Below are 27,989 nucleotides of genomic sequence, written 5' to 3'. Positions count from 1 at the left end.
TCCTGCTCTCTCTGTGGCTGCAGCCATCTGGATTGGGTTAATTTGCATACTCGCTCCTGATTGGCTGATGTGTGTGTGGCTGGTGTGCGTGGCTGGTGGGTGTAGCGGCATGATGGTCACTTTGCATATTATTACTCTTTTATTAGATAGGATGTGATGTGATGGGATGTGATGTTGTTATGGTATGTTATGTTAGTTATGTTATGTTATCATATTACATTGATCACTTAATCTGGCAACCCAAAATTTGGCCAGAAATAATATACACAATTTCCATATTTTTCCATCAAAGTAATGGAACATCTTTTCTCTTTGTTTTTGATCTAGGTTCCTGGAATGAGGTCCATATAGGCCCAGTTTGTAAAATGCAGATGTGGCCATCAATTTAAAAGCAAAGCAGCAATAAGACAGAGAAGACAGGATACGCGATCACATTTGGGTACAGAGATCTCTTGCAAACCCTAAAAAGGCTATACAGGTTAAATACAGACTATAACATTGGAGAAAATAAACTTTGATTTTGTTTAAGCCACTGTTAATTTTTTTCTCTATTATGTACTGAAATTGTATCCCAATACAACACTATACTAACAAATGCCTTTCTCATTTTCATTAATTAGACCTAGATTATTTTCTTTTTCCCTTTTCCCCTCCATTTGATAATATGAGGTAAATTGCACTGTTTGTCACAATTGCTAATAGCCTAATTATGATTAATTGCTTTCCTTCTATGTTCATTAATTGGCCTTAATAAGCAGAGAGCAATTTAAACTGTGTTTTGCCCTGAGGACCCTGATCATAATTATGTGAATACAAAAATGACTGAATAGTAAAGATATTTCAGAAATGAGTAATGAAATGGAGTTTTATACTAGGCCACTTTAAAAAAAAATAGCACTTTATTTTATTAGTGAAGTGTTACTTTCACAGCAAAATTGAGTGTAAAGTATAGAGATTTCTCATATACCCTCTGTCCCCACACATCCATATCCTTTCCCATTTTCTATATACCCCAATATAGCAGATTTGTTACAATTTGAATGGACATTTTTTCATAATTGTCTTCCAAAGCCGGAGAGAGCAGGAAGCTTGGGTTGCCCCCGATGATGGAGGAAACCAAGCTTCCTCCAATAAGACAGAGAAGACAGGATACACGATCACATTTGGGTACAGAGATCTCTTGCAAACCCTAAAAAGGCTATACAGGTTAAATACAGACTATAACATTGGAGAAAATAAACTTTGATTCTGTTTAAGCCACTGTTAATTTTTTTTTCTCTATTATGTATGTAGTTTACATTTCACTCTTGATGTTGTACACCTAAGGGTCTGAACAAATATATAATTTCATTCGTCCACTAGAGGCCTGGTGCATGAAATTCCTGTATGGGTGGGGTGTGTCCCTCAGCCCAGCCTGCACCCTCTCCAATCTGAGATATCCCTCTCACAATCCAGGACTGCTGGCTCCCAACTGCTTGCCTGCCTGCCTTCCTGATTGCCCCTAACCGCTTCAGTCTGCCAGCCTGATCACCCCCTAAACACTCCCCTGCTAGCCTGATTGATGCCTAACAGCTCCCCTGCCAGCCTGATTACCCCTAACTGCCCTCCCCTGCAGGCCTGGTCACCCATAACTGCCCTTCCCTTCAGGCCTGATCCCCCCAACTGCCCTCCTCTGCAAGCCTGGGTCCCCCCCAACTGCCTTTCCTGCTGGCCCGGTTGCCCCCAACTTCCATCCTCTGCAGGCCCGGTCCCTCCTGACTGCCCTCCCCTTCTTGCCTGAGCACCCACAACTGCCATCACTTGCAGGCCTGGTCCCTCCCAACAGTTCTGCCATGCTGGCCCTCTTGTGGTGGCCATCTTGTGTCCACATGGGGAAACCATCTTTGACCACATGGGGGCAGCTATCTTGTGTGTTGGAGTGATGGTCAATTTGCATATTACTCTTTTATTAGATAGGATAGAGGCCTGATACACAGGTGGGGGTCGGCTGGTTTGCCCTAAAGGGTGTCCTGGATCAGGGTGGGGGTTCCCTTGGAGCATGGGGTGGCCTGGGCGAGGGGCCTGTGGTGGTTTGCAGGCCAGCCATGCCCCCCAGCCATCCAAGAGGAGGCCCTGGTATCTGGAATTTATTTATATTCTGTAATTAAAACTTTGTAGCCTTGAGTGGAGGCTAGGGCCGACCAGGGCGGGTGGGAAGCTTGGTTTCCTCCATCGCCAGGGGCAACCCAAGCTTCCTGCTCTCTCCTGCTCTGTGGCTGCTGCCATTTTGGGGGGGATTTATTTATCTTCTATAATTGAAACTTTGTAGCCTTGAGCGGAGGCCAGAGAGGGCCAGAGCAGGTGGGAAGCTTGGCTTCCTCCATGGTAGGGGGCAATCCAAGCCTCATGCTTGCTCCAGCTCCATGGCATCCACCATATTTGTTGGGTTAATTTGCATACTCTCTCCTGATTAGCTTGTGAGCATGGCTTGTGAGCATAATGGAGGTATAGTCAATTTGCTTGTTTCTCTTCTATTAGATAGGATATTTATGGTAGTATACAGAACTATTTTCACTGACATAAAAATTCTCTGTTGTCTGCCTATTCATCCCTAACCCCTTGCCATCACTGGTCTTTTTACTTTTTCATTGATTTGCCTTTTCAAGAATGTAAAATAGTCAAAATCTATGTATGACTATCAGATTTGATTCTTTCAATTCATATTAATCATTTAAAGTTCCTCTAAGTTTATTCATAATTTGATAACTCATTTCTTTTTAGCACTGAATGATAGGTCATTATCATAATGTACCACAGTTTATTTACCTGTTTGCCCACTGAAGAACATGTTGGTTTCTTACAAGTTGGCCAATTATAAAAAATACTGCTACAAACATCCATGTGAAGGTTTTTGCATGGACACACTTTCAACTCCTTTATGTACTAGTAAATACCATAGACTGCAATTGCTGGATCATGTGACAAAAGTATGTTAGGTTTGTAAGAAACTGCTACATTACCTCCCAGAGTGGCTGTATCATTTTGCAATCTCAAGAATCATGAAGGAATGTACCCTTTGCTCCACATCCTTACCAGCATTTGGTGTCATCTCCCAAAAACTGGCCATTTTAATGGTTTCTCATTGATATTTTAGTTTGCATTTCCCTAATGACATGTGATACTCAGCATCTTTTCACATACTAATTTGTCATATGTATATGTTTTTTGAAGTCTGTTAAGGTATGTGTCTGAATTTTAATCAAATTGTTTGGCCATTTGTTAGTTGTTAGTGTTCTTTGTATGCACTTGTTAACAATTTTTTTTTTTAATGAGATGTGTCTTTAGCAATATTTTCTCCCAGTGTGACTAGTCTTCTAATTCTTTTGACATTCTCTTTAGAAGAGGATACATTTTTAATTTTAATAAAGTCCAGATTATTCATTATTTCTTTCATGGTTGTGTCTTTGGTTTTGTATTTAAGTCATCACCATACCCAAGGTTATCTGGATTTTCTCCTACATTATCTTCTAGAAGTAATCCCACTCATTCTTGAAACTTATTCTAATTTTTAAAAATATATTATTTTCCAAAGACTTTGTCTTTAGACTTTTTAAAAATATATTGTGACATTCTGATAATGTTTAGTCATATTTTGAAACAATAATTCAAGCAAATATTTAACAGGTCATTTAATATGAGCTTTTAGAAGTTGCTCCATTGAGGCAGCACTTATAACATGTTTTTATATTATAATCATTTTGCACATAAAGTAGATATTTAGCTTCTAAGGATCAAGTCTGATTTATCAATGTGTGATAGTTAGATTGGTGTGTTATAAGATCCTTTCATCAAAATTCTCCAGTGATAGATAGTTAAGAATAATTAAACAACATTTTGAATTGTTACTAGTAATTAACAATATTACCCATTATTTTATGGGGAATGTGGTTTGATCTTAAAGACATTTGGACCCATAGCTGTCTATAAGTCAATGCCACACCTAATTTTTAAAACTAACATGTTTCAAAAGATTGCCTTTGAGCACATTTTTAAATCCATCGGTAATATGAAATAACTAGAGGCCCGGTGCATAAAATTCATGCACTCGAAGGGGTCCCTCAGCCTGGCCCATGCTTTCTTGCTGTCTGGGAGCCCACAGGGAGCAGGCCTAAGCCAGCAGTCAGACATCCTTAGTGCTGCCGAGGAGGCAGGAGAGGCTCCCACCACCACTGCTGCGCTCACCAGCCGTGAGCCCGGCTTGTGGCTGAGTGGTGCTCCTCCTGTGGGAGTGCACTGACCACCAGGGGGCATCCCCTGCATTGAGTGTCTGCCCCCTGGTAGTCAGTGCACATCATGGCGACCAGTCGTTCCGCTGTTCAGTCAATTTGCATATTGGCCTTTTATTATATAGGATGATCATTTTACAAAGTCAACATACTGAATTTTATAAATTATCAATCCATCCAAAAGAGATAATTATATTGCAACTGGGGAAAATATATTGGCCTTGTTGGTAAATACTGATATCTCAGCAGCTGTAAGTTACTCATGAATAAGTTATATAGGTAATCCAAGAAATAACATAGAATTTTAAAAACAGTTTCAAGTCTATGAATCTTGCTGTGTATGTGTAGTTATTTGAAGATTCTCAATACAATAAATTCAAACAAATTTCTCAAAACTCCTATAGTTTCATTTGAGCTTTGAAAATATTTAATCTTCTTGATATACAAGATATATGGGTAGCCTCTGGTTGCCTTGTTGTTACACCAAGAAGTAAGCATTTCACAGCATGCATATTCACTGCATAAATCACTACATAAGCCAATTATCAGAGTCATCTCAAAAATGCACTGCTTTCCTGCAGTTCAAAATAACTCTAGATCCAGCAGGCAGAACATGTCACCTTTGTAAATCATTTTCTTATATGGAAAGAATTAGTGGATTAAAAGGAAAAATAAGTATGTAAACTTCACTTAACTGATGATAAAAGTTTTCAATGTTATCTATGGTAGGATATTTAACCTTCTGTAAGCATCATTTTAATCTTGTTATCCGACTCTAGAAACTAGAATTTTCCATATTACTTGAATGAACATGTTATAAGTGCTGCCTCAATGGAGCACCTCCTAAAAGCTTTTATTAGGAACCTGATAAATATTTGCTTGAATTGTTGTTCTAAAAAATGACAGAAGTTTATGAAAATATCACAAACTATTTTGAAAAGTCTGAAGACAAAGTCTTAGGAAATTATTCAGTATTTCAGTCAAAACTTGTTCATTGTTTTGTTCAAAATACTTAGAATTCACCTGTTGTCAACGTTAATATCAACATGAAATATATAAATTGATTTTTATTATTTATTGAGTATACAACTTAATAAAACTCATATTAAGATACTAGACACGATATGCCTAAAGTCCTTACCTGTATGGACTGTATTCAAGATGCTTCAAGATAATATCACATAGCCTTGCCAGTGTGGCTCAGCAGTTGAGTGTCAGCCTATAAACCAGGAGGTCACAGTTCAATTCCCAGTCAGGGCACATGCCATGGTTTCAGACTCAATCCCCAGTAGGGGGCATGCAGAAGGCAGCCTATTGATGTTTCTCTCTCATCAATGTTTCTCTCTGTCTCTCTTTTGTCCTCTCCCAACCTAATGTATTTTTTAAAAAAAGATAATATCACATAGTATGTCCAGTAGCTCAATATTGTAGCAGAATTCCAAGAGATACTATTGTAGCCTTGATGCTCATTCAAGTTACATATATCAGATTGTGTGTTAAAATAATCTGTGAATTTTGACAAAACTATTATTACAATAGCTAATTTAATTTACCCCCCCCCAAAAAAAAAAAAAAAAACAACTACCAGGTGGTTACAGTTTGCTTTGTTCACTTTTAAATATTCTTTCATAATTAGCATCTGCATTTCTTCCTTATAAATATCTCAACATATGGACCTAATCATCTCAATTACTCTGTTTTAAATGACAATATTTTGTCCTATTATTATACACTAGAGGCCCAATGTACGAAATTTGTGCAAGAGTAGTCCTTCCTTTCCCCTGCTGCCGGCACCAGCTTCCCTCTGGCACCCAGGACCAGGGCTTCCCTCACAGCCCTGTTTACGTTCTTGTCCAGTCTAATTAACATATTATGCTTTTATTATTACAGATTGTTATCTGGCAATTTAGTGTTTTTCATAGCCCAATCAAGTTAAGATCTTTTGGGTTTTTTTTAGATTTGTGGGGTTAAAGTATTTACACATAGGTAAAATTTAGTGTAAAAATTAGCTTTTCATACTTTCACACACACACACACACACACACACACACACACACACACACACATATATACATATATATATATATATATGAAAGTATATGTGTGTGTGTGTGTGTGTGTGTGTGTGTGTGTGTGTGTGTGTGTGTGTGTAATAGAGGCCTGGTGCACAAAATTTGTGCATGGGGGGTTCCTGTACCCTCTCACATTCCGGGACCACTGGCTCCTAACTGCTCACCTGCCTGCCTGCCTGATTGCCCCTAACTTCCCACCCTGCCAGCCTGATCACCCCTAACTGCCTCTGCCTGCTGGCCTGATCACCTCCAACTGCCCCCCCACCAGCCTGGTCACCCCTTACTACCCCCCTGCCTGTCTAGTAGCTTCCAACTTCCCCCTCTGCCAGCCTGGTTGCCCCCAAATGCCCCCCCTGCTGCCCCTGCTGGCCTGGTCACCCTTCACTACCTCCATCTGCCGGCCTGGTTGCCCCAAATGACCCCCATTGGCCTGGTCTCACCCAACTGCTGCTCCCGCTGGCCTGGTTCCCCCCAACTGCTGCCCCCACTGGCCTGGTTGCCCATCACTGCCCCCCTCTGCTGGCCTGGTCACCCCAACTGGCCCTTCCTGCTGGCCTGGTCTCCCCGCACTGTCCCCCCTGCCGGCCTGGTCACCACATGCAGCCTGCTATTCAGTTGTTTGGTCATCCATCACTAACCCCCCTGCCAGCCTTGCTTGTCACCCCAGGCAGCCTGCTGTTCAGTCGTTACTATGAGGGCGTCCTGACCAATTTGCATATTACCCTTTTATTAGTGTGTGTGTGTGTGTGTGTGTGTGTGCGTGTGTGTATATAATTAAATATATATATTAAAAACATAATATGCTAATTAGACTGGACATCTTTCCAGAGGAAGCTGAAGCTGCAAGGGAAGCCCCGGTCCTGGGTGCCAGAGGGAAGCCAGTGCCAGCATCCTGGGAAAGAAGGCCTACTCTTGCACAAAATTCATGCATCGGGCCTCTAGTATATATGTATAATTTTAAAGAAGAAGGGGGAGGGAGACAATGATAAAAACATCAATGATGAGAGAGAATCATTGTTTGGCTACCTCTTGCACACTTCCTACTGGAGATCAAGCCAGCAAACTGGGCATGTGCCTTGACCAGGAATTGAACTGTGATCTCCTGGTTCATAGGTTGGTGCTCAACAGCTGAGCCAAACTGGCCGGGCACTTTCCTAAATGTTGTACATATATAGAACTAACTAAAAGGATTTGAGTTGACTAACTTTTCATCCAAAATGTGTTTGTGAAGAAATCAGGAAAACAATGATCATTCTTTCTGATTGGTGTTTCTGAGTCCTTGAGATATATTCCTAGAAGTGAGATTACTGGGTCAAATGGGAGTTTCATTTTTAATTTTTTGAGGAAACTCCATACCATTTTCCACAGTGGCCACACCAGTCTGCTTCCCAGCAAGAGGGTTCCTTCTTCTCCACATCCTCACCAGCACTTGTTGTCTGTTTATTTGTTGATGATAGCCATTCTGACAGGTGTGAGATAGTACCTCACTGTCGTTTTGATTTGCATCTCTCAGATGATTATTGACTTTGAGCATGTTTTCATATATCTCTTGGCCTTCTGTATGTCTTCTTTGGAAAAGTGTCTATTTAGGTTCTTTGCCCATTTTTTGATTGGATTGCTTATCTTCCTTTTGTTAAGTTGTATAAATTTATACAATGCATACAAATTTCTATCCTAACAATACATGCAAAAAAATAGGAAGGAGTAATTGTTATATAATTGACTTGATTATATAAAAAAGCTATTTTTAAAATCAATTAAAATATACATGGTTTAATATTTACTAAAGAAGCACAATGTATCAAGAAACCATTTATTTTGGTAGCATAAATAAATAACAGTCACAATAATAGCATCAGAGTTTCAGCTATGTGTTTAACTCAATTCATATTCATTTGAAATTGAATAAAAACATAATCATGAATAGTATTAAATTTTTAGGAGCAATAAAGATGAAAGTATTTCTGATAATCTTCACAGATAAAACTTTTATTGAATACCTTAAGTTAATAACATCTTACCTAATAAAAGAGAAACATGCAAATTAACCATCACTACGCTATGCCCACAGCCAATCAGAGTGAGTATGCAAATTAACCCAACAAAGATGGATGTTAATTTGCATATGCAGGCATGGAGCGGCCAGAAGGGGCGTGATGCCTGCTATGAGGGGAAGAGGGGTGGAGGGACCTACTGGAGCCATGGTCCGCACAGAAGCGAGGACTTGCCAGCTCCAGGCGGTCGGGAGCTGGGACATGCTGGCTCCCGGGCGGCTGGGAGTGAAGCCAGGGGAAGAAAGGCCTATTTTTGCACGAATATCATGCAACGGGCCTCTAGTCCTATATAATAAAAGGCTAATATGCAAATCAATTGAACAATGGAACGACTGGTTGCTATGACACACACTGGCCACCAGGGGGCAGACACTCAATGCAGGCGCTGCCCCCTGGTGGTCAGTGCTCTCTTACAGGAGGAGTGCCTCTCAGCCAGAAGGACTGGCAAGCGTAGAGGTGGTGGCTGGAGCGTCTCCCACCTCCATGGCAGTCGGGTATCTCCTGAGGGCTCCCAGACTGCGAGAGGGTGCAGGCAGGGCTGAGAGACCTACAGTAGTGCACAAATTTCATGCATTGGGTCTCTAGTAATAAAATAAGAATAGGCAGTTTTTTAAAAGTTTAATTACCGCTGGTAAACACTTGAAAGCTATTTCCAAAACTTGTCGTTTTAAATTGCTGTGTAGGCTTTGCTTATTCAATTGTTTTATATTTATAAATCGTATAGTTAATGCATTTGATATGTGCATGATTAACTATATTTTATGAAGAAAGAAAATATGTTTATGTTATCTCCTTTGGTCAACATAAATCTTTACACACTGTGAATATTTAGCCAACAATAATTCTCAGATAAAATAATTTTAATTCCTTAAAATAACTTATAAAATTACCTCTTGTTTGCATTTGATAATTTAACTATACATTATTGTTATATAATGGAATTGTAGTAAAAGGTAATATATGTTTAGTAAAACATATGAGTGGCTATGCATATGTACACACATATGAGGGATTTATAGCTTTGTTAATGTTATAAGGATGTTGATAAATAGGCAAGAATTTTGGAAATTCCTCCCAGTGTACAAAGTCTGTCTCCTCTTCGTGTTTTTATAACAAAGATATTTTGCCCATTGGTGTGTTTTTTGTGAGGACTAATGAAAAATTCTATGCTGAGCATTATAAAGGATAACAAAAAGTTTCAGACTTTTATTGTTTAACTGATACATCTCAATGTATCCTCAGGGATCCTTCTAAAATGTTATATCTATTCTTACTTTACCTAATTCCCTTTCCACACCAACACAGCACTGTAGTAATATTTATTATATTGTATTATACTTGCTTGTTTATCCTCTGTGTTGTCCCCATAAAGGCAGAGTTTATGTCTCCATCTCAGCTTGTGTTCCCAGAAACTAATTCAGAGCCTGGCTTCAAGTTTGTGCTGAATACATATTTATTTGTTGTAGGCTTATGATTAAATGATGATTGGATTTTCATTCTCAAAAAACTTAGGATTTAGTTGGAAAGATAAGTATCACCTGTTTGAAGTAATCCAAGGCACTATAAAGTGCTCAATAAGTAGCAAATAACAAAAAGAGCTGAGTGGATAGAATGATTTTATTACATTTGTAGATGTAATTTCTTAAATATGAAAAAAATATATAATTATGTAAAACAGTCTTCCTAACAAGAGAATCAGATCTATTAAAAGTTTAAAGTGATTCACTAGAAAGATGAAAATAAACCAGTTAAAGAAAACAGATCAGGCACGTGCTTCAGTTTTTACAGGGTCACACAGCACTGATCTATTTTCAATGCTATATTCATCTTTCAGTGTGGGGTTGACTCCCACTGGCTAAAAATAGTGCACCCTTTTTTAGTTCAACATTTGAGGTTTAAAATAACTGTTCATTTTAAATATTGGGTTAAGTTGTGTCTGGCTTTAAATCCTATAATTTGTAACATGTGAATGTGCTTCCTAATAGCATAGCCTATAGTCTAGGCCAGTGGTCGGCAAACTCATTAGTCAACAGAGCCAAATATCAACAATACAACAATTGAAATTTCTTTTGAGAGCCAAATTTTTTAAACTTAAACTTCTTCTAACGCCACTTCTTCAAAATAGACTCTCCCAGGCTGTGGTATTTTGTGGAAGAGCCACACTCAAGGGGCCAAAGAGCCACATGTGGCTCAAGAGTCACAGTTTGCCAACCACGGGTCTAGTCTGTTGATCATAATCTGGACTGAATTTAAAAATAGGGTTGATTTACTTCAGTAAACTATATGTGAATATATCCATGTGTTCTTAGATTGGGAATCACTATGCCCAACATCTTCAGAAATATAAACAGGGTCAATATTTCTATGTATTAATTTAAACAGTGCCACACAATAAGGTTTTCCAACTTGTGATTCCTGCTCAACACATAAATGGTTTGAACAGTAAGTGGGTATGCAAAGGTAGTTGCCTTTCCCCTTAGCCACTTTAGATTCATCTTCTCCTTGTTCGAATACTGATATTATCAATCACTCTAAGGTGACAATATATTATTTCTAAGATTGATGGTCCTATTAACTCAAGTGTCTGTGCATACACAACAGCCTGAAAATATTTTTGGTGAACAGTATTATCTGGTTGAATTTAATCAAGATTCACCTTTCTTCTAATGAGCTTTGTGACTGCTGACAGCTTGCTTATGCATGAATCTATAAAATCCTTCACTCTCTTTTGAAAATGTGGGCTCATTCTGTGTTTATTCACTCTGCCACAATTAATGTTCCTCAAAAAGGTAGCTTTGCCTGTCTTTCCAGTTGTCAAAAGCATAGCTAAGCCGCTCTGTGGTATTGCTGTCTGGGCATCCATTTCACTGGGCCAAGCTGACTGCATGGACCCTCAGCTGACAGCAGGCTCCTGAAAACACATGCTTTAGATGGCAGCCCACAGTGTCACAAGCAAACATAAGTTCCTAATAGCACTTCCCCAAAGCCCTTGTCATCAACAGTGCCCCCTGCCTTCTATAGTGTGCCCTTCCTCTGCCCCTTAGGTAGGACCCCAGTGGAGCTTACTAAAACACTGCTCTTTTGATTTGAACTGCCAATCTTGCCCTAGCCCAGGAATCCCAAAGCACAACATCCATGGGGCTTACTAAAGACAAGTGGCCCAGGTCCGGCCCTTGTCTCTGCTTGCACACTGCCTTGGCCTCCTGTAGGGCCCCTCCCGGCATGCCAGATACTTCCTCTTGGACCTCTGAGTAAAAACTCTCTCTATTTCTTTCTCTCTTGTGGTCTTTTGTGAACCTCTACTCACATTCTGGCAACATGGGCTTCCCTGAACAATTTTTTTTTTAAATTTACAAAGTCATAAGACCAATATGTAAAGATATAACACCCCCCAAAGAAAATATGTAAAAAGCACCTCAATAGAGAACAAATGCCATTTTTAATTTATATTATCTTAACCTAATTAATGATATCCATAGTAGTAATATTATTAAATATGTGTTGATCAGGGAAGATGTTATGATTGTACTAATACTAATGTAGAAAATTTTATAAATGTTATAGGAAATGTTTATAATGTAAGTTGCCTTTAAAACTTTCTAGTCACAATTTTGAAAACAAAGGCGATTTTCCTTATCCTATCTAATAAAGAGGGAATATGCTAATTGACTGTCACACCCTCACAAAGATGGTGGTGCCCACAGCTACAAGATGGTGGCACCCAGTCCCCTCAGCTCCCCAGCCACCCAGGGCTGGCCTGAGGCACAGGCAAGCCTTGGATGGCGGCTGCTCAGCTGCCCAGGGTTGCCCAAGGCTCAGGCAACCAGGGCTGGCCAAGGCTTGCGCTGCCGGCAGTGGCAGCAGTAGAGGTGTGATGGGGACGTCGCCTTCCCCTGATCACCGCTGAAGGCTCCTGGACTGTGAGAGGGGACAGGCCGGGCTGAGGGACCCCCCCCTCCAGTGCATGAATTTTCACGCACTGGGCTTCTAGTCAATATATAAAAGGACAACCATCTCAGTTCTTGCTGGGATATTGAGACTGTGAAGTAGTACATTTAGAGAATTGTTTTAACATTTTTTTGCTGAAAATCAGAGCAGAGAAAGAAAATGGTTGCTGTTTAAGGCTATATCATCAAGATAAATGTTTGTGTCTTTTTCTTTTAATGTGATATATTAGAGCACACTTTTAAGCTTAATGGGAATAATTCAGTAAAGTGAAAAACAATTTCATGATAAAGAACAGGGAGTGAAATTTTGCAATAAACTTCCTGAGTTGTGCATTGAGACTCAGATTTCACTGATGAAAGTATGAGATAGATGGGTAAAATAGTTCATACAACTAGCAACATAGGAGACACACAAATACTGAAATAAATAGTATGTATAAATTGTATAGATTCAATTATATGAGCTTTTTCTTCACATGATTACATCTATTCTCTTGGAGAAGAAAGCAACATGTAATTAATTGAAATTGAGAGAAGGCAGCAACTTTAGTAGAATAAAAGAATCAGTAGAATGTAGAAAATGAGAGTGAACTTATTAAGGAAATGCATTAATAGAGAATTAAAGATTAGAGTGTTCACTTTGGAGGGAATTTGATTGTGTTTTTATATTAGCTTTTCTATTCAATGTTATCTGAAACAAGTTACTTAATAGTTCTGTGTCTAATTTTCCTCTCTGTAAATGTATAATAATAAAAGTAACTACATTATAACACTTTTTGATGATTAAATTTGTTTATATATTTAAAGTGCTTAGAAAAGTATCTGTTTTATAGTTTTGTTTATTAGTAAGCACTTGAAATTTGTGGTCATGTTTTAAATTTTTTAAAAGTTGTGAATGTTTATTGATGTTGGTGTTCATTTACACAGTAACTTCAGCTTCCGTTTCACAAAACCATGGGTGGCATTTTCCTAGAAGATTTTAGCGAAAAGACTGAGTAGCAAAATAATTGAGTTGGTATGCCAAAGAGCAACTTTCATTTACTTCATGGAATACAAGTTGGGTAACAGATTGAATGAGTTGGCCATCCTAATAGGATAAATGAATGCTGAGGTGTGTGTGTAAGAATATGTGAGTTTTAAAGATAAACACTGAGGTATAGAAAGGAGGCCCCTGACCCCCACCGAGAGTGCGCTTCAAAATAGTAATAATAATATATCCCAATGGGAATGAGAGAGGGATGGTGCTCCCCGTTATATCCCTAGTTAATTCACAATGCTCACGCCTACAAAACCAGATGGCTTCTCTAATGTTCAGGTGATCGCTCCCTTGCCTCTACAGCAGATTAACATGATGGCGTGATGTTAGAAACATGGTAAGGGTCCATTAGTAAGGGCAATGGGTTATTTCTCATTACTACTAGAAAAGAGAACCAGAAACATTTCAAATTCATTTGGGATTTTTTTTAAAGTATAGATTTACATTTTGGTTCTAGGGAAATATTAATTCTTCTGCTTTCTGAAGCAGCCTATTCTAAAAGGACCTGGAGTTTCTGTACATCCTCCAGAACATCACATTGGTCCATTAAATGGATGATATAATAGTAATCTGTCTGGGTAAGAAAGCAGTATAATGGAAGGACCTAATAGACACATGGCCCCAGACAGTGGGATACAACCCCTAGGAAGATCCACTAGGCACTGTTCCATCAGTGGTGTTTCCAGGGGCATGTGATTTTGGAGCATGAAACTAATCCTTCCAAAGTAGTGGATAAGTTATTATAACTCAAATCTTTACAAATTAGGAGGAAGCACTCTTTTTGGTAGATACCTTAAATTCTGGAACCAGCATATTTAACACTTAGGAAAAGCACCGAGTGGCCTGAATGGAAGGCTGTTAGTATTGGCTATGTCCCAGAGGAGAAACTATCAATCAGAACTAAGTTGTATTATTAAGTATTTCTGCAATCAGGACCTCATAACCTAACCACCTCCAAATTGCCCCTCCTTCTAATGTCATCACCTTGGGGGTTAGGATTTAACATGTGAATTTTGGGAGGACAGATTCTGACCATAGCAGACCAGTAGCTAGAATATATAAAAATCTCTCATATCTTAACATGAAAAGAATAACAGTTTAATCAGAATGTGGATAGAAGACACACACAGGCATTTCACAGAAGATTCTATATGTAGGCAAACATGGAAAGAAAAAATGTTGAACATTATTATCCCTTAGGGAAATATAAACAAAATCATGAGATGTCATTACATACCTATTAGAATGATTTTTTTAAAAAGTAGTGATAATACTAAATGCTGGTAAGAAATCAGAGAAACTGGATATCTTATGCATTGCTGATTGGAATGTAACATAATTAACCACAGTGAAAAATAGTTTGGCAGTTCCTTTGAAAACTAAAAGGAGAGTTGTCATAACACCCAGTAATTACCATCTTTTACATTTATCACAGATAAAGTTTATTTTTATGCATAAACTTGTAACCACAGCTTGAAAAGTCTGAAAGTGAGCAGTTTCATCTATGGATAGCCAAATGAATTAAGAAAGAGAACAATGTAAAAAAGAAGTTGACAGCAATTATATAAGGTATTGTAGATTAAATTGATGACAGGCAATAATATACAATGAACAAAAGAAATAATTGCCTGTCTTTTGAGATGCAGCTGTATGTGATTTCATTCAATCCCATGGCTTTCAATACCATTTAAGTACAAGTTATTTTCAAATCTACATAACTAGCTGCTAACATACACTTAAATTTTAGACCATTTACCTAATTACATACTGATCATCTCCATTTGGCTGTTTAACAAATTTCATAAGTTTAACACTTCTAAGAAACAATATATGATACTTCCACTCCCAAAATTCTTTCTCCAGTGTCTCCCTTCTTAATCATATAATCATTCACTTTGATGCTAAAACTTAAACCTTGAAGTATCATCCTTTATTTTATTTATTTATTCATTTTTTACCTCACAGCTCATTAGTTAGTTCTGTCAGTTTTATTAAAAACCATTCCTCTAATTTAACAATATAGCACCACCTCCAACTCCAAAATCAATCCGAAGACATAGGCATCCCTGACCTGGGTCAGTCTGTTTACTTTTTATTCCAATTCCCTGTTATCATTTATTTCCCTGGGGCCACTTTACCTTCCTTATAGTCTGTTCTCTAAAACAAGTAGTGTGATATTGTCTTGTGCAGATCTTATCACTCTTTTGATCAAATCCTCCAAGGCCTTCATGCCACAATAGATTAACGTTTTGCAAAAGCACACACATACACCCCTTTACAAAGTTTCCTAAAGTTATTGCTAAAATCTTCTTTACCTCCCTTTTCAAAAGGATTTTTTTTACATGTCATTAGCTATCACTGCATTGCTTCTCTTTCTTCCTTGAAAATGCCAAGCTTACTTCCACCCCAGAGCCTTTATACATGATGCCTTCTAGCATGAAATGCTTTCACCATAGATAATCACAAATTAAGTTTTTGTTTAAATGTTACCTCTTCTGAGAAGACATTAGTGATTTCTATCAGAAACACCTGGCCTTCTCCAAACATTCCTAATTATTTATTCTAATTAGCTTTACTTCATGGCACTGTCCATTACATGAAATTGCACTGTTTATTTTTCCTCTTTATTTTATCCTGTTAGAATGAGAATTTAAGTTTCATAAATCAGGCCCATGTAACCTCAGCAATAAAAGTAGTGTCTAGCACATACTGGGTAGTTGGTAAATGTATTTTAGATGGCCTATAAATAAATAATCAGTTTAATAAAAATATTAACAAAATATTTAAATGTATATGTATATATGATAAAAAGGGAAATACAAACAAAAAACTAAAATATAAAAACTACAGATATTCAAATACATTACTTTTTCTCTAAGGGGAATTTTATAGTGAGAAAGCCATGGTGCAGTGAATGGTTATCCTTATTTTATTTATTTATTTAATTAATTAACTTTATTGATTTCAGAGAGGAAGGGAGAGGGAGAGAGAGATAGAAACATCAATGATGAGAGAGAATCGTTAATTGGCTGCCTCCTTCATGCCCCCTACTGGGGATCGATCCAGAAACACTGCCTGGGCTGGTTATCCTTATTTTAAATGATGTGAGTCACTTTTTTACTATCTCTTGCCATAGACTATATCAAAATTGGTATAGATTAACAAAGTATTACACAAAAATATCTTTGTAATTGTTTCAGGATAAAAGGGAATATTTTGTGGAAGAATTTTTTAGCTTCATAGATACTAAATTCCTAAAGTATTTCTTTACTTGAAGGAGAAATAACTTCTAAAAGATCAGTCACCATTGGAGTCTCCACTTGGTTAAGTTACTATCATCTTAAGTCATTCTCTAAGACCCATCTGTTTTTCACACTTACCAAACTGGTAATTGAAAGGAGATGGAGGAGGAACAATCCACACAAATCTCACTTATGTTTTATGGTGGCGCTGGTTAATGGGATTTCTCTAGAGATTCAGTATTGCTTTTCCACACTTCAAACCAATGTTAGAATTAGATCTATTGCTAAACATGCATAAGGCACATATAAAACCAAATTCTTGAGGAATAACCTCGGATCATTTCAGGGATGCATCTGATACAAGCTAAAGTGAAATTTGATCAGAATTTATGTTCCCATGTGTTCTCTCTCTGCTGCATCTCATCTACTTTGAATTAGAGATTGTTATTATGCTTGAAATATCCAGAAATCACTAGCTTAATTGCACTCTCCAGTAATCCATGAATTTTCTGTATTTCATTTGTCTCTACACACAGTAGCAAGGATGGATAGCTTCATTCCCTTTAGAGGAATACTACAGGACGATTCAGTGTGTATACTAGTATATGTGTGTATATACACTGAGTGGCCAGATTATTATGATCTCTGAATGCATAATAATCAGGCCACTCAGTGTATATCCTCTATAATAAAAGGCTAATATGCAAATTGTCCCCTTGACCAGGAGTTAGAACAGCAGGCAGGCCGGCCAACTGCCCATGTCTCCTCCCCCTAGCCATCTCCAATATATATATTAGAGGGGTATATATATATATATATATATATATATATATATATATATATGCTGAGTGGTCAGATTATTATGTGTTCAGAGATCATAATAATCTGGCCACTCAGTGTGTGTGTGTGTGTGTGTGTGTGTGTATATTATATTATATTATTACATACACTTTTGTACACAGGAAGGATCATTGACAGGTGTTTTAATTTTCATGATCATTTTACTCAATTCAAATATCTAGTGAAAATGTTTGAAAAATATCAACATAATCTTCTTAATTTATATTAAAATTAAATCATATTAAACCATATATATATTAATGATTTTTATAAAGCCTTAATCTGTAAAATAAACAAGACATATAGTGAAAACTATGTAAAATCGTTACTATGGTTACATCTACAACAATAATAAAAATACCAACATTATTTAATGATTCTACATTTGTTTTTTTATATCTACCTAGGGTTATTTCTATTCTCCTAGCAAACTTGGTATAACCCTACTGAACTTAAAAATTAATATATACATTAGCATCTAATGGCTAGGCAACCTTACATGATCTTAGTTACCCTCTGGTTGTTGATCACAGTGGAGGGTTTGGTGACATCTCATTGATCTAAGTCTTGATCACTAAGTCTCAGCATCAACTTAACAAGAAAAATGAATTTATTATAATACTAGGGGCCCAGTGCATGGATTCATGCACCTTGAAAGGAACTGTGGGCTGTGAGGCTGTAGTGGGCACAGGAGCGGGTCTCGGCCCATCCTCCATGCCCTTGCCTGGCCCTTCCCACCACGGCCCTTGGTCCCCTGTCTTCCAGCAGCCCTGCTCCTGCTGCCACCACTCCCATGCACTGATGGAGCCAGCCCTGCTCACACTTGCTGAGGGCACAGAGTGATTGGGGCCAGTGCTGTCAGCAGGTGCTAGTGGCAGCTGCTGCCCAGATTGCCCCTCAGGAGCAGGGGGAGCTGGAGAAGCCCTCAGGGGCAATTGGGGCTGGCAGCCACCACTCGCACCCACTTATGGCACCAGGTGACTGGGATTGGCGCCGGGCATCAGCAGTGGGTGCGAGCCGTGGCTCCAGTGCTGGCAGCGGATGCAAGTGTGGCTGGCGCCTGCAATAGGTGCAAGAGGCAGCTGCCGGCTCTGATCACGCCTTAGGAGCAGGGGCAAGTGGAGAAGCCCTGAGGAGCAATTGGGGCTGGCAGCCACTGCTTGCACCCACTGATAGCGCTGAGCAATCAGGGCCGGTGCTGGGCACCGGCAATGGGTGTAAGCGGTGGCTCCGGCGCTGGCAGCATGTGCAAGTGGGGTCAGCGCCAGCAGCAGGTGCAAGCACTAGGTGGGACCATGGCACAAGGGAGCAAAGAATTTTCAGTAACCACCAGAGGTTTGCCCTGATGACAGTGACTGGTGCCCCGCCTTGGTCTGCCACCCCCACTCACCTGCTCCACCATCCAGCCACAGCCAACGTTCGCCATGTTCCGCGATCTGCTGCCTGCTACAGATGCCCGCCATGTTCCACACGTGGCCCCTGGTGGTCAGTGAATGTCATAGTGGCTGGTTGTTTGGTTCTTTGGTTGTTCCACCGTTTGGTCTATTTGCATATTAGGGTTTTATATAGAGAGAATATTTTTTTCATCTACATCTGATGATTTTGTTTGATTTTGTTTTTGCTTATACAATTCAAAACATTGTATAAGCAAAGATGACAGTCTGCTTATAATTTTTCATTTCTTAGAAATACATTTTTTTCTTTATTGATTGATTAAGGTATTACATATAGGTCCTTATCTCCCCATTGCCCCCCACCCTCCCACTCATGCCCTCACTCCCCTGGTGTCTGTATCCATTTGTTATGCTTATATGCATGCATACAAGTACATTTTTAAATGTGACATATACAGTTCCAATTTTAAGGATATATATATATTTTTTTTTAAAGAACAGTTTATTGATTTTTAGAGAGAGAGGAAAGCAGAATAGAAAAACATCAATATGAGAGCATTATATCTATCAACTGCCTCCTGCACGCCCATTACCACGGATGGAGCCTGCAACCTGGGCATGTGCCCTGACAGGGAATCAAGCAGCAATCAACTGAGCCACATCAGCCAGGGCAAGGATATACTTTAATAAAGGATTCTAAAAGTAAGCTTGTTTATAAATATTAAACAAAAGCACACAAATTTGGAAATAAAATATACAAAAAAATTAAATGAATTATTGGACTGTAATTGGTGTTGCTGTGTATAGGTGGAATTACAGAATATGATACAAGAAATTCTCCTAAAGAGTGGTTTTTATTCATTTGTTTGACAATGTAGATAAGATTATTTGAGATTTTACTACAATTCCTTTTAAATTAAATTTAGGGGGTGACATTTGTTCATAACATAAGTTTTAAGTGTGCAATTCTATAATACATCATCGGTATCCAATTTCAACCTTATTTTCTCATTAAGCTTTATTTTTTGGAGTGGTATACAATTATATGTAGATATACATTTACAGATATTTACATATATACATATACTAGAGGCCTAGTTCATGAAATTTGTGAGAGGTGTTTCCTCAGCCCAGCCTGCGCCCTCTCACAACCTGGGACCCCTCGGTTTACAGGCCTAAATCGGCAGTCGGACATCCCTCTCTCAATATGGGACGCTGCATGCACCAGTGACCATCCTACCTTATAATAGAGAAACATGCAAATTGACTGCACCTCCGCTATGCCCACAGCCAATCAGAGAGAACAAGATGGCGTTTAATTTGCATATGCGGGCACTGAGTGGCCTGGGTCCAGGAAACATCCTCCGGACCCAGGCCGCTCCTAGCCTGTAGGCCCGTGCTTAGGTCCTGAGCGGCAGGGGTCCCAGAATTCCCCCTGGCTACTCAGAGCTTATGGGTGTAGGCGCCAAGCAACCTGGTGGGCGGAACATCCCCGCGTCGCTATAGCGACGGGGGGATGTTCCACCCGGCCCCAGTGGCTTGCAAAGGCTCCTGCACAAAGCGGCGGTTTGGGGCCACGCCCCCAGCCAGGCGCCCAGGACCAGGGGCTGCTGCTGGCCTCCTGGGTTTGCCGAGACCCTGGCGGCCACCGCTGCATGCTGCCCAGGGTCTCTGCAAGCCTCGAGCCTGGGGCCCATGGTGGGGCTGGCTGCTGACCTTGGGGCATTTGGAGACGGGGATGTTCCCACCCAGCCCCAGAGGCTTTCCAAGCTCCAGTACCAAGTGGCAGATTGTGTCCATGCCCCCAGCCTAGCGCCCTCCACAGGGGGATAGCTGCTGGCCTCTGGGGTGTGTGCAGACCCTGGAAGTCACCACCGGGTGGCAGGGACATGCCCCTAGCCCAGTGGACACAACCCAGGGGCTGCATGAGCTGCAGAGGATACACCTTTTTAAAAAAATTTTTATTGATTTTTTTTTTTTTACAGAGAAGAGGGGAGAGGGATAGACAGTCGGAAATATCAATGAGGGAGAAACATCCATTAGCTGCCTCCTGCATACTCCCTACTGGGGATATGCCTCCAACCAAGGTACATGCCCTTAACAGGAATCAAACCTGGAACCCTTCAGTCTGCAGGCCCACGGTCTATCCACTGAGCCAAACCATTTTGAGAGTAAATACCTTTTCTGACAACTCATGACTAAGCTCCCTGTAGGTCACCAATTGCAGTGTTCTTGGTAATTTGGGTTATAAGAATCCAAGAAGGTAATCTAGGGTTTTTCCACCACACTCTTGGAGGAAAAAATGAAGGTCCCTTGAGGGGTCCCAGATTGGAGACACTGCAGGCTGGGCTGAGGGACAACACCCCCTGCTACCCTCCCTCCCCACCGTGCACGAATTTCGTGCACTGGGCCTCTAGTACTTTTCATAAAGGTGAAAGGTATCTTGCTTTTCATGGGCAGCTACATTTTTTTTTGCCTTGATTATAAAAAGTAGTACATAACATGATCCTTCTGAGGCAATAGTACCATTTCCCCCATCTTACGGGTGGAAAAACTGAAGCAGAGAGAAGTTAAGTAATTGGCTTTGTCACACAGTTATAAGTTTCAGAGTCAGGGCTGACCACAAAATGTGTAAGCCAGAGTCCATGCATGTCATTGCTGCATCATCCTGTTTTTCCAACGTTAGAGTAGAGTTGCCAGGTTTTAATTTTTAAATCTAAGAGACTGTTCCCAACATATAGGGTAGGTGACCAGGACTGATCTGTGGGGTGACCAGCGGGGCAATCAGGGGGGCCCCACTGGCACCCGCCTTGGCTGGTGGCCTACTGCCGCCTGCTCACCAGCCTGCCCCCCACCTATCGGTCGTTCGGCAGGTTGTTCCGCCATTTGGTCGATTTGCATATTAGGGTTTTATATAGATAGATATTGTGATATATGCATCAGTACTTAAATAACTGCTGAATAAAAATGGAATATTGATCTATTCCTTGGTATAGGCTTGGTTCTTATTATCTAATCCATTTGTTAAAATATCCTTTCCAGTGCTACTATAGAAAGGCGCATAAATACATTGGATCAGATAGTCACTAATTTTCCAAATACTGGTAAAACATACTACCTATTTCAGGTAAATATTTTCTCTACACAATTCTTTTGGAAAAAAATCATATTATAGTCATAAATCATTTAATTTGTTTCATTAACTAATTTAAATCATGCAAAATTTTTATTCAAATTTCAATTGCAACCTTTCAAAATATAAAGGTTATAAATGCCATCTTGACATACATAATTATTTCTCTTGGGGATGTGAATGAATGATTGGAATGATTGTGTTTTTTGATATCTTGATATTTCAATTTTAAGTCATACGTAAATCATAACCATCTTAAATGTCAAGGACAATGCTTTAAATAATGATATTGAAAACCAAAGAAATCTTGAGACATAATAGCAGTTAAGATAAATACTTATTGAATGCTAGGGCAATATATACATTTCCTTAGGAAGGGTTCTCTTTATGGAGAATAGGTCTTCCTTATGGAATAGCAGGCAGGTTTGTTGTTAAAATAGGTAAAATAAATAAATAAATAAATAAAATAAAAAAGTGAGGTCTGGGATGAGAGACCCAGGGATTCAGGGATTACAATGATGATTTATTAGAAAAATACATTATATGAAATTGAGAGATAGTAGGCAATATCTTTTTTTTTTTTAGGTAATGTTTTTACAATGTTCTCAGGCAATATTAACATCAGATTACATTTCTATAACTGTTACTTAGTTTTATTACACATTTTATAAGTTTTGACAAGTGTTACTATACTTGTTTTGTCAAGAGCTACATCGATAATTTTTAATCAATGTGTAACAACTTGACATTTTCTACAGCTCTCAGAATCCCCATCCATATGAGTAATATACTTAAATTGCAAAACCCCATTTTCTTTTTAAGTTGCTAAATACCACAGTTTCACAGAACTAAGTGAAAATGAAAATATTGACATAATGCAAAGTTATGACATTGATAATATATTGTTGATTGCCTTTATATATATTAATACTTATTCAAATTTTCATTATTTATATAATTCACTATCTATGTCCTCCCAAATGAAATGATAATGTTTCATATATATATGTGTGTGTGTAAATATATATATTAGTATATATGATTATAATATAATAGTAACAGCAATTATATTACATTATAATATAAATATAATAGCTAACAAAGGTACTCATCCAAGTATTTTACTTATAATAACTGATTTAATCCCATTCTGTTGATAATAATTATTCCCTCTTTACAGATGAGACAGCTGAAGTACTCAGAGGTCCTACAACATGTCTATAATGGGTTGAATTATCTCTAAAATGCAAGAAGATATGTGAACTAAGAATGTAAATTTAAATGGATGTTAGGTCATTTTAGATGCCATTCAGTTAAAATGAGGTCACACTAGATTCAGGTGAAATTTGGACACAGGCACGGAGTCACACGCAGACAATGCCATGTGATGGTAGAAGCAGAAACTGAAGTGATAAAACCGAAAGCCAAGGAACGTAAAAGATGGACAGCTACCACCAAGAGATACAAAGAAGGCTCAGAAAGATTCTGCCTACAGCACAAGGGGGAGCATGGAGCATGGCCTGCTGACAAGTTGATTTTGGACTTCTAGTGTCCAGAACAATGATAGAATTCATTTCTGTGGTTTTAAGTCATCCACTTTATGCTACTTTGCTACAACACCCCTAGGGAGTTAGTACACTTTTCAAAAGTCACGGAGCTATTAAATGTCAAGAACTGTGAAGGCTCCAAGATTTTACCCTTTTACTTAAAAGCCAATGAGTTAGTTGAACACAGTTTTATAGATGCTGCTAGAAGACATTTAACTCCAGGGATAGAAACAAAGGACATTATTTCGGCAGAACAAACATATAAAATTCAACATATCTTTTCCAGTTCCTCCTACACCAAAGCCCAGTGAGGGCCACAAATGTGAGCCAAAACGGATGCTCGCACATGCACGGTTTGTATTACAGGAGAATCCTGCGCTTAGGCTGCCCAAATATGACAGGAAGTAAGTGTGCCTGTCAGTCCTTTGCTCTGGGAAAAGACAACTATTTCTAATCTTTCAAGGCAGTTAGCAAATCTGCCCTTTGTTTTAAAGGAAGACACTTATTTTCCAGGGCTATTCATCTTATACATAATAAATACAAACATCTTAAATCAAACTATTAATTGTTAATTTTTGTTTTTATGTTGTAAATTTTGAAGCAATATTAATCTCACGCATGTTTTACAGAAACTTTATTAAAATACTAGGGGCCCAGTGTACGAAATTCATGCACTGGGGGCTGGGGGTCCCTCAGCCCAACCTGCCCCCTCTCACATACTGGGAGCTCTCAGGGGATGTCCTACTGACGGCTTAGGCCTGCGCCCACAGGGAGTGTACCTAAGCCGCAGTCTGGCCTCTCTTTCTGGGAGGCAACTGGGCTGATCAGGGGAATGCACCAGCTCCATCACCCCACTGCTGAAGCCACTGCCAGTCACCATAGCCACCAAGGTGTTTTAATCAACACGGACTCCAGTCCCTTCACCAAGAAAAAATGAAAACTTTCTTTAGGCATTTTTAAGATGTGTCTTTCATAGGATATGCATTTATTTATTTATTTTTTATCCTCATCTGAGGATATGTTTCCATTGACTTTTAGAGAATGTGGAAGAGAAAGGGAAAGACAGAGAGAAACATCAAAGTGAGAGGAACACTTTGATTGGTTGCCTCGTGCATGAGCCCTGATCTGGGCCCCGGCCATGGAGGAGCCTGCAACCTCGGTACATGCCCTTGATCAGAATTGAACCCAGAGCCTGTTGTCTGTAGGCCAAGGCATTATCCACTGAGTCAAACCGGCTAGGGCAGGATATGACATTTCTTAGCCCTCCAGCAGCTGACCTTCATTTTTTTCTCCAGGAGTGTGGTGGAAAAACCCTAGATCACCTTTTTGGATTCTTATTACCCAAGTTACTAAGAATATCACCAGTGGCATACAGGGAGCTTAGCCAATGTGCAGTCAGAAAAGGTGTTTCCCCTATATTTCACACCAATCGAGGGCTGGGCCCTGCCCAGGCTTAAAGCCTCTGGCTGAAGCTTTAGGCCTGGGAAGGCCTCTTCTGCTCCCTCTGATTGCCGGCTCTGTCCCTGCCCAGGCCTGCCCAGACTGAAAGCCTCTTGGGCAGGAGTGGACCCCCAGCTCCCTGCGATCAATCGCAGGGGGTGCGCTCCTGCCCAGGCCGAAAGCAGACCCCCAGCTCCCTGCCCAGGCGATCGATCACAGGGGGTCCGCTCTTGCACCAGGTTGAAGCAATCCCCAGCTCCCTGTGATCGATTGCAGGGGGTCTGCTCCAGTACCAGGCCAAAAGCCTCCACTGGAGGCTTTCAGCCTGGGGCCGGAGCAGACACCCAGCTCCCTGGGATCGATTGCAGGGGGTCCATTCCTGCACCAGGCCAAAGCCACCCCAGCTCCCTGCAATCAATTGCAGGGGGTCTGCTCCAGGACTCCCAGCTCCCTGCGATCCGTCACAGGGGATCCGCTCAGGGCACCTATGTATGCAAATTAACCACTATCTTGGTTGGGTTAATTTGCATACTCACCCTGATTGGCTGGCGGGCCTGGCTTGGGTGTAGCAAAGGTGCAGTCAATTTGCATATTACTCTTTTATTAGGTAGGATTGGGACTTTTTTCAAAATCCTTCAAGATTATAAATATATCTTTAAAATATATCTTTAAAAGAAAAAAAATAACAAACATGTACTTTGAACATGTACTTGTTTCACGCTGTGGCAAGTTCTTATTTGATTATGACATTAAAAGTAAATGCAATGTTTGCTTTAATAAATACTGATGTTCCCAATGAAGTTTGAAAGAAAGCAGGGTAAGGTATATTTCTTTCTCTCTGTCTGGCCTTTGTCTTTCTCTCTCCCATGTCCACTATATTGTTTTTGAAATTAGCCTTTTAATGCTATATGAAATATGTTTTAAATAATTTTAAAATTATAAAATTAGGGTCTGAGACTCTGAGCGAATTCATCTGAAGTTCTCTCTATATGTACTGAGTAGAATGGAGATGGAATTTTCAATTCTAAATTCAAACTCTTAGGACTATGATGATGGTTATTACTAGATAAATATGAAGTATACTTCAGTGATGAAACAGAGATTGATAATTTTAAAATTAACTTTAGGAGATTAACCACAGAAAATCTAATATATTCTGCAGAATTTAATAGGGAGATATAGATCTTTGTGTGGGAGTGTGTGTGTGTGTGTGTGTGTGCAATTACATGCATGTAGAGATTGCCTCACAGAAATAGTTGATATCTGCTGTTATTTTTCTATGTTTGCCTTTTACAATTAACTCTCAAACATAATTGAAAGTGGACAAGTGATCACAATCATCCACCACTCATCCACTGATTTGGCTTGATGAAATTTAATTTTGCTTCACTGGCTCCAACGTTAGTGTTTGGATTGCCCCAAGTTTAAATAAACACCGAGGTGCAAAATACCCCATTTTAACAGTTCAATCTGAGACTTGGCTCACCTCAGGAAGAAACATCTCCTGTAGAAATGTCCTGTTTTTCCCCCCACTTGGCCCACTTGCTTGGCCTCCTCCCCACAAGTTCCTGCAGGTCCTGCTTTCCTGTCCTTATTGAAGTAAGGCCTTTTCTGGTTGGATTAGATGCTTGCAAACTGAGGTTTGCACACTCTCCCTATTATAATCTTGAATGAAGTCTCTGCTTACTTAGGTCTAGTTTTGTTCTATTTGACAAGTGTTTGGATTTTTCAAGAATATTAAACTTTCTTACTTGCATTATTCTGTTCCTCTGTAAACTCTTATAGTTTACAGAGAATGTAGAACTAATAAGACACAGGTATTTGTAAATAACAGGTCAACAATGTGTGTGTGTGTGTGTGTGTGTGTGTGTGTGTGTGTATACTTGTGTAGAGAGAACAATGAAATAGAGATACAGAATTTTTTAAGACTGCATAACAAAAAAATGAAGTCAATTTTATTTATTTATTTATTTGTTTATTTATTTATTTATTTATTTAAATTTGCAGAGCATCAGTGACTTTACTGTGTCCTGGTGCAGTGTAGGGAATAGAACATTAGTGAGAAACATATTACTTCAAAACAACTTGACATTTTCCAAAGCTCTCAAAACTGAGATTCGTTTTAATTCAACATTCTTGTACCTGCTTTAAGTGGATAATGAGGTAAGTCATGCAACAGAAATTTTGAAGATGAAGGGACACGTTTCTTTCTTTTTCTTTTTTTTTTTTAAGCTGGCTGTGTCTATAACTAATACAATTTCACAATAAGCAGCAATTTCTGGGAAGAAAACTATTTTTCAAAGTAAATATGTAAAATAAAGTGAGTCATTCATTGAATATAAATTTTAAAGTTATAAATACATATGAAAATCTTATTAGACAAGAACATGTACAAACTTAAGCACTGGAAAGTGACTAAATGTTAACCTAAATTAGTTTTCTATATAAAGCTATTCTTATGTATTTCTATTTGTAAGATATTATGGCTTTCTAAAAGTTTTCTTATTATTTAAATATATTTATTGAGATATACTTTACATACATGCTATAAAATTCAATCTTTAAAGTTCATGATTCAGTTGTTTTTAGTATATTGAAAGAGATTACATAGAGATGTTCTTAATTAACAAAGATGTCTCCCATTTTGACAAGGTGTTCCCTGTGCATATTTGGGGCTGGCTGCAACGCCTGGCAATTTAAAACTCTGCCTTAGTCTTCACTCTTCTGTGTGTGCAGAGTCTCATGATCAGCTGGAGATGAGAGATAAGGGTTTTCTCAGATACCTACAGGGCATGTACAAAGCCCTACACATATATGCATGGCTTTTTACATTTTCAGAAAAATGTCAGACTTTTTCAAAGCACCTTATGGACATCTCATTCCCTGCTTTCCTCTATGGCCAAACTCTGCCCACAGCCCTCTGTTGGTTGAGCTGATACTCTGTACACAAAGCCTTCACAATGATTTTCTGTTAGCTTCGACTCCATTTCAACAGTTTAGGAATTATCTCCCAGGAGCC

General features: G+C 39.1%; 1 protein-coding gene across 1 annotated transcript in view; it reads left to right on the top strand.

The window, feature by feature from the left end:
- LOC103288378 (T-cell activation inhibitor, mitochondrial-like) overlaps positions 1-27,989 on the top strand; it is a 45,086-nt gene that overhangs the window by 4,950 nt on the left and 12,147 nt on the right. The window contains 1 exon segment of the mRNA XM_054719926.1: positions 9,764-9,825. Coding sequence (XP_054575901.1) covers positions 9,764-9,825 — 62 coding nt within the window.

The sequence above is a fragment of the Eptesicus fuscus genome, chromosome 8 (assembly GCF_027574615.1).
Source record: "Eptesicus fuscus isolate TK198812 chromosome 8, DD_ASM_mEF_20220401, whole genome shotgun sequence".
NCBI lineage: Eukaryota > Metazoa > Chordata > Mammalia > Chiroptera > Vespertilionidae > Eptesicus > Eptesicus fuscus.
Note: the sequence above shows the minus strand (reverse complement) of the source record. Positions and strands in the feature narration are given on the sequence as shown.